A 19,381-nucleotide genomic window follows, 5' to 3' on the forward strand; every position below is an offset into this window, starting at 1 on the left:
TTTTTAAGAATCAACGTTAGGCTACACCATTCCGGGAGGTGGGCGGGGCTAAAGCCAACTTGATGTGTTGAATGCTCAGAGCACGTTGAAAAACGTATTCTTAAAATACACATTACTGTTTTAACAAATGCTCATAATAAATCATAGCATATTGCCTAAAACCTATGGTAAGCACAAAAATAATCAGTGATACATTTGCGGCCCATAAAAATTTCGGTTGAAATGGCATTTCAAAAGGTTGCAAATGCGACAATTTCAGTATATCAGGGAACTCCCTGATATACGGAAATTGTTGCGCCTCGCTCTGGACTCGAGATCCACACATTTTGCTGTTAGGCTAGCATCTCGTTGTAGCAGATAGCGAAGGACTCTTTCGTGTCGTTGTCTTATTTCGGCAGCACCCAGCCTCTGTTTGTATTCTGTCACTCGTTGCTCAAGCTGTGTCGTACTTTCAGCTACCTCACAGAGCGCAGTCTTTTACTCTTGCTAACAAGTTTTTGGTGTTTTTAGAGGCTTCACAGTGCTCCTTTCTGAATGTGTGCAACTCGGCTAGCACAGCCGCCATATTCTGTTCATAGCCTGAGTCACTTTGACTTTGTTGGTCTTTGTCAGACCCTCGGCTTGAGGCAAAGGCCCCGGTGGATGTAGGTGGTTAAAACCACCTACATCCACTACAAACAAATTCTTAACTCCAGTCAACATATCTAAAACTATCTCCCCCAATAATTTTTGTTCGATTCTTGAACCTGGTTCATACTGCTAGCTTTTTAATAGAATAATTTTTGGACAAGCACAAAAGGGAACATTTAGCAAATCGCTGATTTACCTGAGCTGAATGAGAACAAGGACAAGCAAGCTAGTTGCGGTGGCTAGCCAAACATCACTGAGTGAGGGGATTGTTTGAAAGTGCCGGAAATGAGAACCGTTCTTTTGACATAAAGTTTAGGCTGTGGCACTGAAGCCAGCGACGCACCACACAAGCTTGAGTTTAAATACATTATACATTAGAAAACACCGTTCAAACTTCATTTGATAAAGTCTGAACTGCTCTAGTGTGCTATTACTTTTCTCATTGATAACTTTTAAAGTTAAGGTATTAAAGTTTAAAGTGCTAAAAAAAAATGAATGGGTTTCAATGGTTCAGAATGTTCAAGTCAAATTCAATTGTGACGTCATGCACTGACAGAACTGTTTCTCACCGCGTACATTTTTGACACTGTTTAACACTTTCCTGTCTGAATATGCATTGTTTTTCAAATAATAGACCTGAACTGTTTATACAATTTTGAAGACAAGTAGTAGGGCTTTCTAATGGAAACGGAAAGAGTTGGTACTACACTTCGTTGCTGAATGGATGCAGTAACTAACAAGAAATTGCTCGACAGAAGTACAAAATGCAATAGCCTGACAGTTACGTGCCCCAGGACATTTGTTTGGCTATCGAAGCATGTAGCAAGTAGTAGGCTACTTATGCAAAAGTATAAATGCATGTTAAACGTCAAAATCGATAGTGAAACAACCATCCTGGTCCACATAACTCTGTCATTACCATGAAGTTGATCGTTTTGGTTGGAAGAAAAGAAGAAACATTTGTGTTAACAATTCAGAGTCATGACTTGCACTACTCTTTATTTTAATCAGGGACATTCCTAGGAAATAATCTTAGATATGCTGTTAACGTTTCACAACATTAAAATAAGTAGCCTATGCGCACGCTAAAAACACAGTTGAAGGAAGCAGGACTTTTCAGAAGAAAAAACGAATAGTCCACAACAGAAGAACGAAATGCCACAATGACAGAGTTACGTGGACCACGATAATTGTTTGGCTATCGATTTTTACGTTTAACACGCAATATATATAGGCTACTTTTGCATAAGTAGCCTACTATTTGCTACATGCTTCGATAGCCAAACAAATGTCATGGTGCACGTAACTCGGTCAGGCTATTGCATTTTGTACTGAAGGTCGATCAATTTCTTGTTAGTTACTGCATCCATTCAGCGACCAAGTGTTGTACCTACCCTTTCCGTTTTGAGTTAATGGAATGTCGTTTCCCATTTGGGGGAGCGTGTCTTTGTGTTTGGGGGAGGTGAGCAAGTCATCCTATTTGGGGAGAGTTGACTCGTATTTGGGGGCAGTGTTTTCATTTGGGGGATGCACTCATGTTAGTGGGTGCGATTTGCACTTCAGGGCCACCGTAGAAAATACCCTGAGTGATGTGTTGACCACTATTCTGATAATAAATTATAAACTTAAAGTATTTGAACTACAGATTTTGAGCAAGGAATACCAGTTTGTTGACTCTGTCTGGTTTCAGTGCTGTTCTGCGGCATGTGATGATGTTACCACTTGTGCTGAAAGCCCGCTCTGATGGGGCACTTGTGGCTGGGATGCACAAATACTTTTTTGCCAGGCTGGCCACCCGTGTAAGTTGGCCTCATGCTGCTTCCACCATTCCAGTTTGTTGGTCTCACCATCAGCCTCCACTGTTTGTATATAGCTATTAAGCTCCAGTTTTATGGACTCTGTCTGATTGAGGGACAGCTTGGCCTTGGCGTGATTTGAAGAAGCTGCCCAAACTCCTCCTCTTCTTAGCAGGAGGAGACTCTGGCTTGTCTGTGACGGCATCAGCTGGTGGAATGGAGACTCCCTCTGCAGACTTTGCCTGTTCAGCCACCAGGCTCTCCATCTCTGCAGCAGATTTGGACTTCATGTGTTCCACCCTCTCTGCCTCCCATGTATGTAATTTTAAAGCGAGGGTCAAGAAGGGAAGCCATGTCAAGCACGTCTTGGGTGAATGGTTCAGCATATTTTTCATTCAAGTACTGGAGAATATTTGTTTTGATGTCCTTGGTTAGCTAGGTGTCATCATCCTGTGGCTTAAGAACCTGCTCATTGAAAAGATGGAGCACAGGTTTTACACATTCACGTACTGCTCCCCAGACAAGGCATCTGTGAACTCAACGATAGGGCTCAATGCCTTGTTCACAGATTCAAGAACATCCACGTCCTGCCATGTTAGAACCAGATGCCTGGTCTTTCGGTCAGCCCGAAGGACGTAGCCTTCTCCTGCTCAAGGACTCGTTAAATCATTTGTTATCGAGAGCCCCATCTGGATGGAGTCTCTGTTATGAGCTTGTGAGCAGGCAAGCCCAGCTCTGCCTGAGCAGTGGCCAGTTCACGCTTCCTTCTCCAAGTATTGGAGAAGGCACTCACCACTTTCTTGCAGACACTAACTGCGCGTTCCACTTGGGGCACTTTCACGCTTCTCTCTGTTTATAAAGATGTGGGGGGAAAGATTTGTATAATACATGTTTTGACAATTACATTTACCAGTGTTTCCTCTAGGATTTTTTTTTGCAGTGGGGGCAGGTCTGTCCTATTTCCCCTAAAGCAATAAAGTTAGGATACTTAAAGACACCGTACACTCATAAAGTATGTTCTAAATGGCATAAATGCTGCCAATTAATAATTGACGTAACAACTTATTGTAAATGGTCAGTAGCCGAGCCTATTGATTAAGGTAGGCCACTCTGAAGCATGTACTGTCTGCTTCATTTGATCTTGATAGGCTAAGCATTCTGTAGCAAATAATAACAAACCTACTATTTATTAATTAAAACTACTTCAGCATAATAATGCACCTAAAATACAAACATGAGCAAGGGCAGCAATCGCTATCGAATCAAGACATGCAATTTAGCTAGCAGGGGAAGAATACAAACAACGAAAATCACCAGTTAACTTAATTTAAATTTGCAAGAACTATAGACTAATACAATAACAGGCTTAAATGAACTGACAACATAAGTTATACGACTTACAGTTCTCAAGGACGCACCCACGCAATCTCAACTGCGGTATGAAGCGCGTGTCTGTGCTATTCTCCGACATGCACTCTAACGTTCACTGCTGATAGACGGCCTAAAATTTTGTACAGCCCGAGTTCTGATACCGTGGCGGCAGAAATTTTAATCAACATAGAGGCATAGTATTTATCATTTTGCTATCATGTATATCATTTATTATTATTATGTTATTATTAGTAGTTGTAGTAGTAGTAGTGAAATCAGAATCCTCTTAATTTCCATGTAAGACACTCACCGATGGCTAGATGACGACGGGGGCCAAAACATTGTAACCTTGTCCAGTCATTCAGTTTGAGTGCTTTTATGTTGTAGGGGAGTCAGGTGGCTGAGCAGGCTAGTAATCTGAAGGTTGCCAGTTCGATTCCCGGCCATGCAAAATGACGTTGTGTCCTTTGCGGCTTGGCATTAGATACCTTGGGTCAAGAGTTTTGACCAATTCTCTGAACCACCTTTTTTTTCTATTGTGTAGATCGGGACCACGTCTTAACATATGTGGGTTGTAATGGCATGTGTTATCTCCTTCCATCTTTTTGATGATTTATCATACACAGTGCCTCTGGCAAAAGACTCTTCTAAACTCTTCTGTGACTGAGTTGATTTTTCTTTTGGAGCAATGGATGCACCGCCTCCGCCACGCATCTTTTGGCATTCGTAATACTCGTGTTTCATTTTTAAATGGTGAAATAGGTTACTGGTATTTCCACCTCCAGCAATGACCGTCGTGCGACACAGTTTGCACAATACTATTTTCTGTTCCGTGTCGGATTTTCGAAACCGAACCATTTCCACACTACAGAGGTCCCACCCTTTCTTGGAACAAGTTCCTCATCTTGGGTTGGTTGGGATCCCTCCTGCTCTGTAGAAATTTCCCTCTCACACATTCTATCATGGGTATCATACAGTTGGGAAATATACAAAATTAATGTCATACGGCATACAATTCAAAACAGCAGAACAACGCTCATAAAAAGGTAACACTACACTCGTGTGGTGGAAAAACGGTATTGCATGTACTACAAGACGTTACTGGCTATTACATCATCATAGGTCATCCTGTTTCGCCCGCGAGACAAAAATGCTGCCTCCCCCTCCCTCAGTTAAGACGCACTAAATTCTAACAAATATATTTTTTAGACGCTACACATGTTATACATCATTGGAAAGCTACGATTCTTGTGCTTCCATTGAAATAAACCAATTCAAGATCAAGTCGCAATAGCAAGCAAAGTCAACGTCTTTTTCCGGTGAACATTCCTTCAACAATGCCAAAGAAAAAAGTTTTACTCACCCTAAGTGGTTCAAATAGGTCCAGGTGTGCAAATCATGCCATCAAAACTTGATCTGCTTACAGTCCCATGGGTTCAAAGTATCTAACCATGTAAAGTAATTCGTCCAAATACAATGTTTTACGTTCATGAATATCCATTATCCTTTGTTTCATTATGCAAGTTAGCCGACGGAAGAAACAACTTGTTCACATAAGTGTTCTTTTCTCCGGTTAGCAACGGAGTATTTACAATATGAAGGCATCAAAATGTCCGTTGAACCCTCCCCTTTTGATTGACACCTTGTTTGACCCAATAGGAGCTTCCATGCCCCGTTGACAGCCCTCTAAAGCCAACTAGGTCTGTGCGTCCTGCCCCGCCCCCCCCCACACACACACACACTCGTTCTAAACAAATTTCTCGAACTGGCTTCGACTGGCTCTGAAATTAGCTCGTTAGCCTTGTAGCTGACAGCTAGCTGAAAATGCCAATACCTCATTTGTATGCGTCTGTGGAGCCTTCAAAATAACAGTCGATTGCGCAATATGGTTGACAGAATCAGTGTTCTTTGTGCGCCAATCCTTGGAATCAGATAAAGCACTCCAATGTGTTCATACTTCAGTTTTTGTGTTTCAGTAATACTAATTAGGGATTTAGCTATTATATATGATAGTTCTAAGTACCACCTTTCATTAGAGATAACAATTATGAGAAATAATACCTTTTTATCCTGAGTATTTGACCTTGGTTACAAAGGGTCATTTTGGAGTCTCCAAAAGGCCCTTTTAGAAAATAACTGGATGTACTCTTATAAAAACATGTGTCAAATATGAATATATTGTGGTATTATGTTTGACTTTTGATTTGAATTGGGTAAGGCTTCAACCTGTGGTCCAATTTAGTCTTCCAGCTAATACCTACCACCTCTAGGCCTCTTCAGGCCTCTGTTTTCAAAACAAAATCTAGGCGGAAAGAAATTTTCACTTTCCTCGTGTTCAAGCTTCTATTACTCAACACTAGTAGGACTGACAGGGGTCCTGACAACAGGGGACATAACTTCAGAGTGTCAGCTTTCAAAAGAGATCATTTACATGCATGTACTCCAAATGGTTCAAGAACAGCTTCCAATTTACTTTGGGTATGCTGTTTAGGCGTTTTTAGGCACATTTTTAAAGGCAACAACAGTACGAGCGTTCTGATTGGCTGATGCGCAGTCATGCCATCTGCGTGGTGACCTACTCACAGCTCAATACGGATCCGTAATGCCCTCCAACGAAAATTTCTAAATGAGTGAAAGCGATCAGTCTTAGAGTTTTACTATCCATATCTAACTTCGGTTTCGGCGTATCAACCTCATTAAAGCTCGGTCGATACGTTAAAGCCTCAGTTTGATATTTCCCGGCATGGCCTCACTCTGTTAGTAAGTGTTAGCCATCACTGATCATCTTAGATCAAGAATGCTAGCAACGCCACCAGTGTAATTTTACAACAATACTTTTACAGCACGAGAGATAAAACTTGAAGAACAAATCGAATTGGTTACCTGATTTTATGACCCGAATTGGTCATAAAATATATAATTAATTATCATCGGCATGAATGTGGTCCGCTTAGACAAAATACACTCCACATCGAAAATTCCGTCAGACCAACACAAATGTACTTCAAGGTCAAACGAAAATAGCAAATCAAATAAAAGTTAAACTACAATTCTAAATATCGCAAGAATGCGATTTATATGATGGCTTGTATACAATACAACAACCAGACATTTAATTGACACGTGTAATCCAAAAATATCACAAATTTGTAAAGACTTTGGATGCAAGCCCTTTTTGCCCAACCTACCTGCTGCAGTTATCGTCTTCTCTGCTGCAGGGCAAAAACAACATGCAACTACTGTGTGAATTTGTTTTCAAAATAAGTATACATTTGTTAAATGAATGTATCTCATGTGAGTAGGGGGGTGGGGGTTATGGCATAAATGCCTAATAAGAATGTATGAAATACATAATTTAAACCAAAAAAAAAAAAAAAATGTATACCGCGGTTGAAACGGTATAGCCAAATCTCTCCCGGTAGACACATTTCTACCGTCATACCGCCTAGCCCTAGTCTTTGTCATATGTGGAACGTATGTTCCATCTAAAATAGTAATATTTAAAAAAAACAAGTGAAAGGAATACTACAGTACTAATAGCATTGATTTTCATAAAGTTCACATGTATCTGCTTCGTGATCGGACTTGTACCACATTCTGCCAGTTTTCTGCAATGCCTTAGCTCCAGCTCACGCCCGCGAGTGGTTGTCTCAAAGTCTGACGTGTACAGCAAGTTGCAAGCGTGCACGAGTAATCATCACGGTTAGTTGTTGTGAGTAGTTTAGATTGGAAAAAAAAAGTGTGATTACATTTTGGCTAGTTTTAAAAAGTTCTCCTCCAGGAGCTTCTGAATCAGGCTATTGCCTCGGTCATGACGTCACAGGAAGTCTAAATTACTCAATTTCAATTAAATCATTAGTATCGTTTCAGTATCGAGTACCGCAATACTACACTTGGTATCAGTATCGAAGTCCAAATTTTGGTATCATGACAATACTATTCTGTTTTTTCTGCATACTTAACCTTTCTTTTAGGTACATGAGGTTCTTGTATTTAGTTTGGCAGTTTTCTGCCCCTGTCTGATCGTTGATACATCAGCAATTTTTGACATTTGCTTGAATGTCTCTCTTCCTGTTGGTACTGTTGAGCTGCTTACTCATGTCCTCCTCAGACAACACCTGGATAAGTTCACGTATTCCCATTGCATAAATTAAAATCTTCTATGTGCTTTTAAGTATTTTTTTTATTAAATGTTTTTAACATTCCAGCAGATATACCAACATTGAGCATTGATGAGCGTCATATTGGATTAATACATTATTAATCAATGTGTTTGTTTGTGTCCACATTAGGGGACAGGAAAGTGCTGGTGTTGTCACTAGTAATGGAGCCAACCCACCAACATACACAGCCCTGAAGGTAAAACAGTAAACACGAAGCATATATGTATCTTATGTGTCTCATATTTCCCTAAATCAACTTTTAACCAAACTTTCTTTGAAAAAAAAATCATGGTATTAGCTTTACTTTAAATGTGTAGTCACATATTCAGTACCAGTTGTTCTTATGCAAACTGAATACCAGGGGATGTTCTTGCCTGAGACCAATTGAAATGATCTTGTAGCGGTAGTAGACATGGGTAGCTTTAAGTTTGATGTTTTAATAAACACATCTAAAGTCATAGGTTTTATTATTAAAACTATAAATACATGAAGCACCCAGATAAAGTAGCTGAAAGGTAAACAAACATTTAAATAATAGGGGATGTTTTAAAAATACTAAGTAAGATATGCAAGATCCTCAGTGGCTGTTTTCATTCATAGAGGCAACTTGTTTCTTGCTCATCTCCTCAAAAGTTTGATTAATTTGGGACTAAAGTTTGTGCAACGTTGCTGTGTTTATTTACATGCATATACTGTGCCAGCTGTGTTATGCTAGCTAGTTTCGTTGAGACTGGCAACATACTACTGTTGCTCATCCACAGATGCCCTAATAAACGCATAGTTCGCTTCTCTTGCTAGGCTACCTGTTTGCGCTGCCAGGTATCTAACACTGCCTTGCGGGACATGACACATGACTTCCATTGAAAATGAATGGGAGGCAAGATTAAGGTCTACCGCCCCCCCCCTGAAAAACTCCTAGGGGAAACACTGAAGTTAAGATGGGAAACTTTGGAAGAATTCCAAGTTGGACATTTTATGGGAATTTCCTGGAATTAAAGGGAATTAATTGTAAATTTGGGGTAATTCATACAAACTGTATAATAATCACATTTTGTTTGGTCATAAGCAGACATGCATGCAAACAACTACAAATGTGAGAAAAAAAAAATAGTTTGTGAGTTGAACTTTAATCGATTATTTCATTGAACAACAAAAAACCATGAATGTTGAATAATGAATTTAATTAATGCGATGGAAGGAATGCATAGTGCATGCTGGTGGTGTGGCAGCAAGTAGCTAAGTACCGTTTTGTGTGCATGCGATTTGAGGAATGTTCAGGGTAGAAATGAAACTGTATTCACATTTAAATCTGTTTTTTTACATAGCTTATGCTGAAAGATGTTTTATTCAACTGCATTCAAGTTCCCTGCAGTTTTGTAAATGTCCAGTTCATTCCCATATATTCTCATTAATTTCCATATAGTTAGTTTCCAACTTGGAACATTTCCGGCATTTTGCAACCCTGCAGGCTATATATTTGTTTGGTGTGCATGTATGTTTTTGTGCATATGTACAACAGCTATTTTTTTTTCTCTCTCTTTGTATTAGGGCATGGGGTTAGTGAACAATGCTTTCCCTCCTGAGGATCTTCTGAAACTGCGCTATGGTAACCTAGGAATTGGCCACACGCGCTATTCCACTACTGGCATCTCTGAGCTGCAGAATTGTCAGCCGTTTGTGGTAGACACGCTACATGGCAAAATTGCTGTGGCACACAATGGAGAACTGGTCAATGCTGCAGTGCTCCGCAAAAAGGTGGGCAGTGTAACTGTGCATGAAAGCAACATTGATCATGATTACTGTACAGTACAGGTTTGGCAAGTCACAAGCTATATTATCACGTGTATATACATTTTTTTCATTTATTATTTTGCCACCCTAACTAGTCCCTCAATTTTTGCACTACATAGATGCTGTCGGTGTCAAAATGTTCGTCTTGATCTTGATTGCAATGCTTGCATTTCCGCAAAGGTTCCCTTTCACGGTTTAGGCAGAAGTTTACATTTGTGTTAAGTGCAGCTAATAGTAGCTAATGTCGAACGAGCGTGTGGGGACTCGAGGTCGCTGACCGGGGTGCTGGTCCCCCGGCAACAAAATCACCCAACTCTCGCACGGGGTCTCACGAATTTGTATAGGCTACGTGTGCGGAGAACACACGCTTGGCTACGAGTTAGTCCGAGGCTCCCTCCCCTCCCAGGAAAGGAATCTCCGCACCCAACCAAACCACGGTGTCACAGACGCTCACCGGGGCCTCCTGACTGACGCAAACCTGGAGGGATCTTTTATAGCAGCAAACGTTTATAGGCCCTTTTTTGGGCAAAACATCGTAATTTATCGATCACTTATTCCTATGGCTATACGTTTCGCTCCCGGTTACCGCGCCCTTCCCACCCGATAACAAAAACGTTCAAGGGCCCTCCTCAGCCCTTATTTCCCCCGTTAGTTTATCTGTGAGACGCAACACCGCACCTATCGAGAGAGTATATGTGTCTGAGCAGATGAACACTTCATAGACCCTGTTTCGCGTAAACACCAGCTGGGCAGTTTTCGTGCCTAAATGACTGGTCGCGATTCCCGGGGAACTCACCTGAGTATCGGCGTGGGGCGCTGAGTGGATCCCTTGGTCTCGAGCGGGGGGCGCACAAATGGGCGGTAGAGCAACGACTGTCTTTTCAAATTTTTATTGGCAGATTATTGGAACAGATACAAAAGTGTAAAAAAGGAAAAGAAAAAGGTACGCTAAAGCCTCCTTGATTAAGGCCCGAAAAAAAAAATAGGAAAACGCGGACCCTGGGTCACTAGTAAAACAACAGCACAACTGACAGAAAAGAAAACTTTTTGCTAAAATAAGCACAGGCGGACACTCTACAGAAAAACAGGCTCAGGAACCAACAACCTCGACTACTCGACTCACGGAGTACAACTCTCAAAAGGCTTTCTCTCTACCCCCAACTTTCATTCTTATTTCTTTTAACACGTGATGGCCCTGTCTAGACTTTGACGCAGGTATCGGTCTACACGTTTCCTGTATTCTTCAAAAAGTTAAATGTGGTTCCATCTATTCAAGCATTTCCTAACCACATCCTCTGCATTTATCATACTGAAACACTCTGTCTTAAACTTTTACACATTAGCAATACTACATATCTATTTTAAGATGCACATCTACAAAGTTTTTTTTTTTTTTTCAAAAAAAGGTAAAAAAGGTTCTAAAACATTTTCCAGCTATTTCTTAACACTCTTTAAAATATTATGCAAGCACTTTCTTAAAAACCATTTGCCAATGCACATTCTTTCTAATAAAACACATGCGTATGTTAGAGGTCAAAACTCCTCTTAAAAACACCAAACTTAAAATTGCAAAACCTTTATATATGTATGCAAGCATCTACAACTTTTTAATGCACAACTTGGATATACGTATGCACAAAGTCGAACACATTTGCCAAAACGCACACTTTTCATTATTAAGCATTATTCTTTTTTTTTTTTTCCAAAATTGTTTCTCCAAAGTCCATCAAAACGAATGCTCCTTCAGGGGCGTTCGACACTAACTTTCTAATCAGAAATGTCACATAATGTGCGTTCGTAACAAAGCTTGTACAATAAATGCAAGCTGGTATGTTCAAGTGGAGACCGACTCAGTGAACAAGTCATTTTTCTACTTATATAAACCCCTCAAAATTAAATTGTTTTATGATTGTAATTTGTACCGTAGCGCTTTGAGCGCAAGAAAGGTGCATTATACATATTATATTATTGTTATTATATTCTGAAAAAACATCAAGAAAAACCATAACAAAACCTGTTATCTGGCAGTACCTCCTGGAAGCTAACTAGCTATATCTAACAAAACTGATAAATATCTGCAAAACAAACAGGGTGACACTATGGATGTAGCCAGCTATGTTTTCTGTGATAACACCAGTTGATGGCTCAACTGTAGCTAACTAAACTCCTCAAAAAAAGTTCGGAAACGTTATTTTGGTCGATTATTCCTCCCCTTCAATAATACCAATTGGTATTGTATTTTATATCGTTGGAAAGCCTGATTAGTCACCTTTACAACGAGATACAACTTGTAAGGATCGTGCATTCGTGGAATGAGCAACGCAGCTAACTGTGTGGGTAGCGGCCCAAATTTTTTTGCCAAAATCCCCTGCAATATTCTTCTGTTGGTATTCACTCTTGTTTTGAGTTGCTTGGTGGATTGGATGATGGCACTCTTCCACAGTAATAAGGAAAAAACAACACATATTGGCCATTTTTACACTTTATTAAATTTACACTGTCAGGGACCTCAGTAGTGTGCGGAAGATCCATAGCAGCCACAACAGCTTGGCACCTCCTCCTCATGCTGGTCACCAGCCTGGTCACACACTGCTGTTGGATGGCATCCCATTCTTCAACCAGGATTTGTCACACGTCAGCCAACATGTTTGCGTTGGTCACTCTGGCACATACAGCATGCCCAAGCTGATCCCACGTGAAGCTCAAAACGAGAGTGAATACCAACAGAAGAATATTGCAGAGGATTTTGGCACATTTTTTGGGGCCGCGACCCACACGGTTAGCTGTGTTGCTCATTCCACGAATGCACCTTACAAGTTGTACCTCGTTGTAAAGGTGACTAATCAGGCTTTCCAACGATATAAAATACAATACCAATTGGTATTATTGAAGGGGAGAAAATAGTCGACCGAAATAACGTTTCCGAACTTTTTTTGAGGAGTTTAGTTCGCTACAGTTGAGCCATCAACTGGTGTTATCACAGAAAACATAGCTGGCTACATCCATAGTGTCACCCTGTTTGTTTTGCAGATATTTATCAGTTTTGTTAGCTATGGCTAGTTATCTGGCAGTACCTCCTGGAAGCTAACAGGTTTTGGTATGGTTTTTCTTGATGTTTTTTCAGAATATAATAACAATAGTATAATATGTATAATGCACCTTTCTTGCGCTCAAAGCGCTACAGTACAAATTACAATCATAAAACATAATTTAATTGTCTTATTAATATTGTATATTATCAATTAAAAACCAGATTAAAAAGGTTACGACTAATCGAAGGAGCATTTCTGATGGAAACAGGTAGCAAGTTCCACAATTCAGGAGCGGAGCATGAGAAAGCCCTTCCCCCCATGGTCTATCATTTGCAGAGAGGCTGGTACAGAGTAATAGTCAGCTGACCAAAGAAGTCTGGGTGGAGTATGAGGTGTAACCAGATAACAAATGTAAATTGGGGCCTGTTAAGTATAAACATTGTACAAAATCAGATTGGACTGGCAGGCAACTTAGAGAGAACAGAGGTAATGTGAAGATGTGTGGGTCAGGATACGAGCAGCCGAATTCTGTACGAATTATATCCTCTTTATTGAGTTGGCCAAGACTGGGTCCAGACTGGATGAAAGAATAAGCCTTTCTACATCTGGCAGACAGAAAAGGCCTGACACAGGCATTATTTCTGAGATGGAAAAGAAAATCCTACTTTTGTCATAAAGAGTTGTGTATCAAAGAGTACCACCAGGTTCCCCACTTGGTTTGCAGGAGTAATTGAGCAGTCATCCACAGAGTTTCAAGTTGCTACATTTTCTCATAGCAGTCAGAGTGCCAATCAAAATAATTTCAGTTTTGGAACATTCTATTTCCCAAATTTATTATCCACCAGTTCTTGATTTGCAGCAAATAAATAGTGTGGAGGATGCTAGTGAACAGTCTGGCAGAAGGCTGATGTAAATCTGGGTATCAACAGCATAACGATTACCCAGAGGTTTTGGGTAGGTTATCTGTCCAAGAGGCAATATTTCGATTTTGAACAGAATGGGACACAGAACTGACCCCTGCGGAACTCCCTGACACATTTGATTGTCTGGGATCTACCTATGACAAATTGTGAATACTCAGCTACATAGTATTTAGAACAATGCCAGAAGCGCCAATCCACTGTGCTGTCCGTCTACCAAGATAGTGTGTAAAATGCGTCAATGAGGTCCAAGATACTAAAAGCTCTCGAGTCGGCAGTGGTGTAAGAAGCTCATTCATGACCCCCACAAGTACTATATCCAGACTGATTCGAAAAGGTTCAAACAGATCGTTCATAGATGATTTTCCAATTGATCCATAACTACACGTTTGCGAACCTTAACCAGGAATGGTAAGTAAGAAATGGACCTGTAATTGGACATCTCAGCAGTGTAATTTCCAGTTTTTTTAAGGACTAGTATACAGTTAGGTCCATAAATATTTGGACATTGACACAATTTTCATCATTTTGGCTCTGTATACCACCACAATGGATTTGAAATGAAACAATCAGGATGTGCTTTAAGTGCAGACTTTCAGCTTTAATTTCAGGGTATTTACATCCAAATCAGGTGAACGGTGTAGGAATTACAACACATTTTATATGTGGCCCCCCCCTTTTTAAGGGACCAAAAATAATTGGACAAACTAACATAATCATAAATCTAATTGTCACTTTTAATACTTGGTTGCAAATCCTTTGCAGTCAATGACAGCCTGAAGTCTGGAACCCATAGACATCACCAGACGCTGGGTTTCGTCCCTGGTGATGCTCTGCCAGGCCTCTACTGCAACTGTCTTCAGTTCCTGCTTGTTCTTGGGGCATTTTCCCTTCAGTTTTGTCTTTAGCAAGTGAAATGCATGCTCAATTGGATTTAAGTCAGGTGATTGACTTGGCCATTGCAGAACATTCCACTTCTTTGCCTTAAAAAACTCTTTGGTTGCTTTCGCAGTATGCTTCGGGTCATTGTCCATCTGCACTGTGAAGCGCCGTCCTATGAGTTCTGAAGCATTTGGCTGAATCTGAGCAGATAATATTGCCAGAAACACTTCAGAATTCATCCTACTGCTTTTGTCAGCAGTCACATCATCGATAAATACAAGGGAACCAGTTCCATTGGCAGCCATACATGCCCACGCCATAACACTACCTCCACCATGCTTCACTGATGAGGTGGTATGCTTTGGATCATGAGCAGTTCCTTCCCTTCTCCATACTCTTCTCTTCCCATCATTCTGGTACAAGTTGATCTTGGTCTCATCTGTCCATAGGATGTTGTTCCAGAACTGTACAGGGTCTTTCAGATGTTTTTTGGCAAACTCTAATCTGGTCTTCCTGTTTGAGACTCACCAATGGTTTACATCTTGTGGTGAACCCTCTGTATTTACTTTGGTGAAGTCTTCTCTTAATTTTTGACTTTGACACAGATACGCCTACCTCCTGGAGAGTGTTCTTGATCTGGCCAACTGTTGTGAAGGGGTTTTTCTTCACCAGGGAAAGAATTCTTCTGTCATCCACCACAGTTGTTTTCCGTGGTCTTCCGGGTCTTTTGGTGTTGCTGAGCTCACCAGTGCGTTCTTTATTTTTAAGAATGTACCAAACAGTTGATTGAGCCACACCTAATGTTTTTGCTATCTCTCTGATAGGTTTGTTTTGATTTTTCAGCCTAACGATGGCTTGCTTCACTGATGGTGACAGCTCTTTGGACTTCATATTGAGAGTTGACAGCAACAGATTCCAAATACCATACTTGAAATGAACTCTAGACCTTTTATCTGCTCCTTGTCAATGAAATAACGAACTCCCATGAGGGAATAACATACACCTGGCCATGGAACAGCTGAGCAGCCAATTGTCCAATTACTTTTGGTCCCTTAAAAAAGGGGGGGCCACATATAAAATGTATTGTAATTCCTACACCGTTCACCTGATTTGGATGTAAATACCCTGAAATTAAAGCTGAAAGTCTGCACTTAAAGCACATCTTGATTGTTTCATTTCAAATCCATTGTGGTGGTATACAGAGCCAAAATGATAAATTGTGTCAATGTCCAAATATTTATGGACCTAACTGTAACTGCAGCCGTTTTAAGAGCAGAGGGGACAACCCCATTTTAAGTGAATCAGGGCTTGAAATTGCGAAAGTTTTGGTCACGTACGCTCACGAAATGTAGTCTGTGCGACCTCAAAATATATTAGAGCATTTGTGCAAGTTCAAATAATCACTATGATGCGACCTGTTTTAATTTCTTAAACGCTCGCTAATTTGCCTACTTCACAGTACGTGCCTGCTGTGAGCTGACACTGACCAGTTCGCCGTTCTATCCAACGTTCCATAACCAATTAAACTTCATCTTTACGTTCTAAACTTTACTGCAGATTTTAAAAAGAAAGACCACGTTGCTAGCATTTGCGAGTCAAAAAGACCGCCAGAGCCAAAAGCTAACTTTCCACATCCCCTAAGAAAATATTAAAGATGGTTGAAATCAGATTAAGTTAATTTGGACTTTTTAAGAGCTGCATCATTTGATCCACCACATGGATTATAACTTTTTCAATAGAGGAAGGGAATGATTGCAATAAATTCTGGAGCTTTTTAAATTTATTTCCTAGGCAGTGGCACAGGGGAAAGTGTGTGACTGCATTGAAGAAACACACATCCCCTTATGGAATCACGGACTATCAGTGTTGAGGGGGAGAAAAGCGGCCGAAGTTTAGTCTGGTCTCCATAGGTCAGGTGTGTGCCGCATTTACCGACTGTGGTTGGATGGTTGTAGCTGTAGACTGCACCAGCGATGGGGTGCTGTACTTATCAGAGGGGTTCCCTGCCGTCACTGGGCAGAAGAGACTGAGAGCTTCTCCTGAACACGGCTTTTTCGGCAACCTCGAGGGAGAGGAGGAAGGTTTGGCCACTGGATGGCAAGAGCATCCTTTAAATGAAAGAAAATCCTTCATATTCAGGATGTCAAACCTGTTTGCCAGCGGGATGTTTGGAAGTGGAGGAGAGGGAGACAGGCGCTTAGCATCATGTTTGTTCCTGCTGGAAACAGTCTGGTGCTCCGGTAGATGTGTAGATTAACTCACAGGAGTTCAATGAGTGGTCATGCCTCTGCTGGGATGTGGCAGTGATGAGAGCTGGCCTTTTCTTTGGGCAGTTCTCTGATGACGATCCAAGGATCGTCAGGCAGGGCTGAAACAGCCTCAGGTTGTAGAACCCCACAGACAATGGAGCCGAACCATAGAAGATTTGGATCTTTGTCCGCCACTGGTGAGGAACAGCCGGGGAAGAGAGATGTGCTGGTCTCGTACCAGTTTCCGCAGCCAGAGGAGCTCAGGACTGCTAGGTGTTGGTGACACACATTTTTGCGATGAAATGTGCTTCTAACACGCAGTGAACAATAACTCCTAAGTCATTTTGCTACCTACTACCTAGTTACTTTTTTACTAGTTATTTCACTACCTAGTTACAGCTGTCAAAAATACAGACCAGGGTGGTGTTTTATTTCAGGAAACATGGCTGGCTGCATTCATGATGTTTCCCTGTATGTTCTGCTGTTTCTCAGTTTTTGTTAGCTTGGTGCCCATAGCTTCTGGCAGATAGTTGGCTAGCTATAACTGCTACAGTACAGTAAACAGGCACAAACCAGTGTGATAATGTGTCATATGATAGCATTCTTGTCTGTAAAACGTAAGTAGGCTACCCATAGTTTAACTTAGCAATCCCACACAGCAGTAGTTAGTAGTTACTTAATGGCAATAACTACTTTCTCCGGTCTGAAACTATGGAGGAAGAAGCAAAGCATCACGACTGCAGCCTGCTTCTCCACGTGAACAAAATGGTACATTATTCCTGCTAGTGTGCTACTGTAGTTGCACTGGATCTGCCAGCTACCAGCAACTATCGACTACTAGCCAGTTAGCCAAATACTTTGTCAGCTTTTGTTCTACCTGTCCGTGCTCAGCGGAATTCTGGTGGGACTGATCGATTATTAAAACAATAAACTATGAGGGGCATGAAATGATGATCATAAGGCCTGGAGATCAATCAATGCCATCCAGTAGTTAACACATACCGTATTTCTTCGAATAAACGCTGCACCAAAAATGAACGTTGTGGAATAAACGCCGCCCTCGAATAAACGCCCCACCCAAAAAATCTGAAAACGGTTATTTAATTGGTTGAATTCTACCCCAGTATTTATTACACTTGTACATAACTTTGTTTGAAAGCTAACGTGTATGAACGTTTCGGCATGCTGCTTCAGAGTTCTACACAATGTAGAACACTTGTATTTGAGACATTTGTACTACCAACGCACACCTAATTGATAGCCAACGAGAAAGGGAGTTGCCGCACTCATAGACAAAGAATAGACAAGGAGGTCAACGGTAAATGAAACCTGAGTTTTTAGCTGCATGATTCATTTGTCACAATGCCAGCAACAAAGTTGTCTTTGGCTGCGCTGCAGCTACAATTCACGAAATCTCTCTTATGATAAGCGGTATCACGACGGTGGTTATCAACTCTCTAACTTTTCCATCTAGAGTCGTGCGCATTCACATAAAAGGGGCGGTGTTTGCACCGTATCCGCAAACATGGACAAAACAAGCTGCATATTTCACGCAGGAGGAGCAGATAATAATCTTACTAACTTTGTCTGCTCCTCCTGCGTGAAATATTGTAATACAAACCTCAGGAACCATCAAGAATACAGACATATAATACAGGCAAAAAGCAACACAGTCGCTGCTGCCAAGCTGGCAGACGCTGTAAATGCGTAAGCTACATGACTTATTGATATCACTGCCCCAGGCACATGATGTGACCATAATTACACTTGTGCATTCCATAATGTTAAACTTTTGTTGCTGTATTATTTCAGTTGCAACTCTGGCACTGGCAAACGATCGTGGGAGCAGATAAAAAAATAAATATAAAAACATAATTCAAACTGGTAAGTGGCAGTAGGCAATACTTGCACATATTTTAAGGCCAACAAGTACAAGGCTGAATTGCTTGAGTCAGTCCCATTTGTAGGATATTGTTTTACAAAGGGCCTATAAAACAATGAAATTAGGAAGAAAAATTTGGCAAAGAACTGGAGGGGTCCCTCCTCCACAGGACTTCACTTCTGCTAAGGAGCTGGCCCTCTCCAGCAATCAGGGTCGCCCCATGATGGAAGGAGTCGAAGGGGGCATTTCGTCAGACCCTGGTGGCAGCAGCTCGGAAACCCAGGCATAAATTTACATTTATTCATTTAGCAGACGCTTTTATCCAAAGCGACTTCCAAGAGAGCTTTACAAAGTGCATAGGTTACTGATCAGGGCTCCAGACTAACTTTTTCCCTTGGTTGCACTGGTGCGCCTAACTTTTTTATTTAGGTGCACCCAAATTTTTCCTTGCGTCGCCACAATTTCAAGGTCACCTTTTTATCACGCTCCATATACATTCATATATATTATGTAAATGACCTTAAACAAGAATAAGGTGTAGGTAAATATTGGTTTTATTTGACGCACAATTAAACTGTATATAAAAATATTTTAAGTGCTTCACTGAGCTGCCAAACTAAAACATTGCAAGCAAAATAAAACATTTTAAAATAGAAAGTGCTACT

The 19,381-nt window shown here is 40.9% G+C and overlaps 1 protein-coding gene across 1 annotated transcript in view; it reads left to right on the plus strand.

The window, feature by feature from the left end:
- The window catches only part of ppat (phosphoribosyl pyrophosphate amidotransferase), a 41,677-nt gene that overhangs the window by 7,457 nt on the left and 14,839 nt on the right, over positions 1 to 19,381 (plus strand). Inside the window, exons 2-3 of the mRNA XM_062450408.1 lie at positions 8,090 to 8,156; positions 9,509 to 9,715. Of these exons, the coding sequence (XP_062306392.1) occupies positions 8,090 to 8,156; positions 9,509 to 9,715 (274 nt within the window). The remainder of the gene's footprint in view (positions 1 to 8,089; positions 8,157 to 9,508; positions 9,716 to 19,381) is intronic.

Source organism: Osmerus eperlanus, chromosome 24 (genome assembly GCF_963692335.1).
Source record: "Osmerus eperlanus chromosome 24, fOsmEpe2.1, whole genome shotgun sequence".
In the NCBI taxonomy this organism is placed as follows: domain Eukaryota; kingdom Metazoa; phylum Chordata; class Actinopteri; order Osmeriformes; family Osmeridae; genus Osmerus; species Osmerus eperlanus.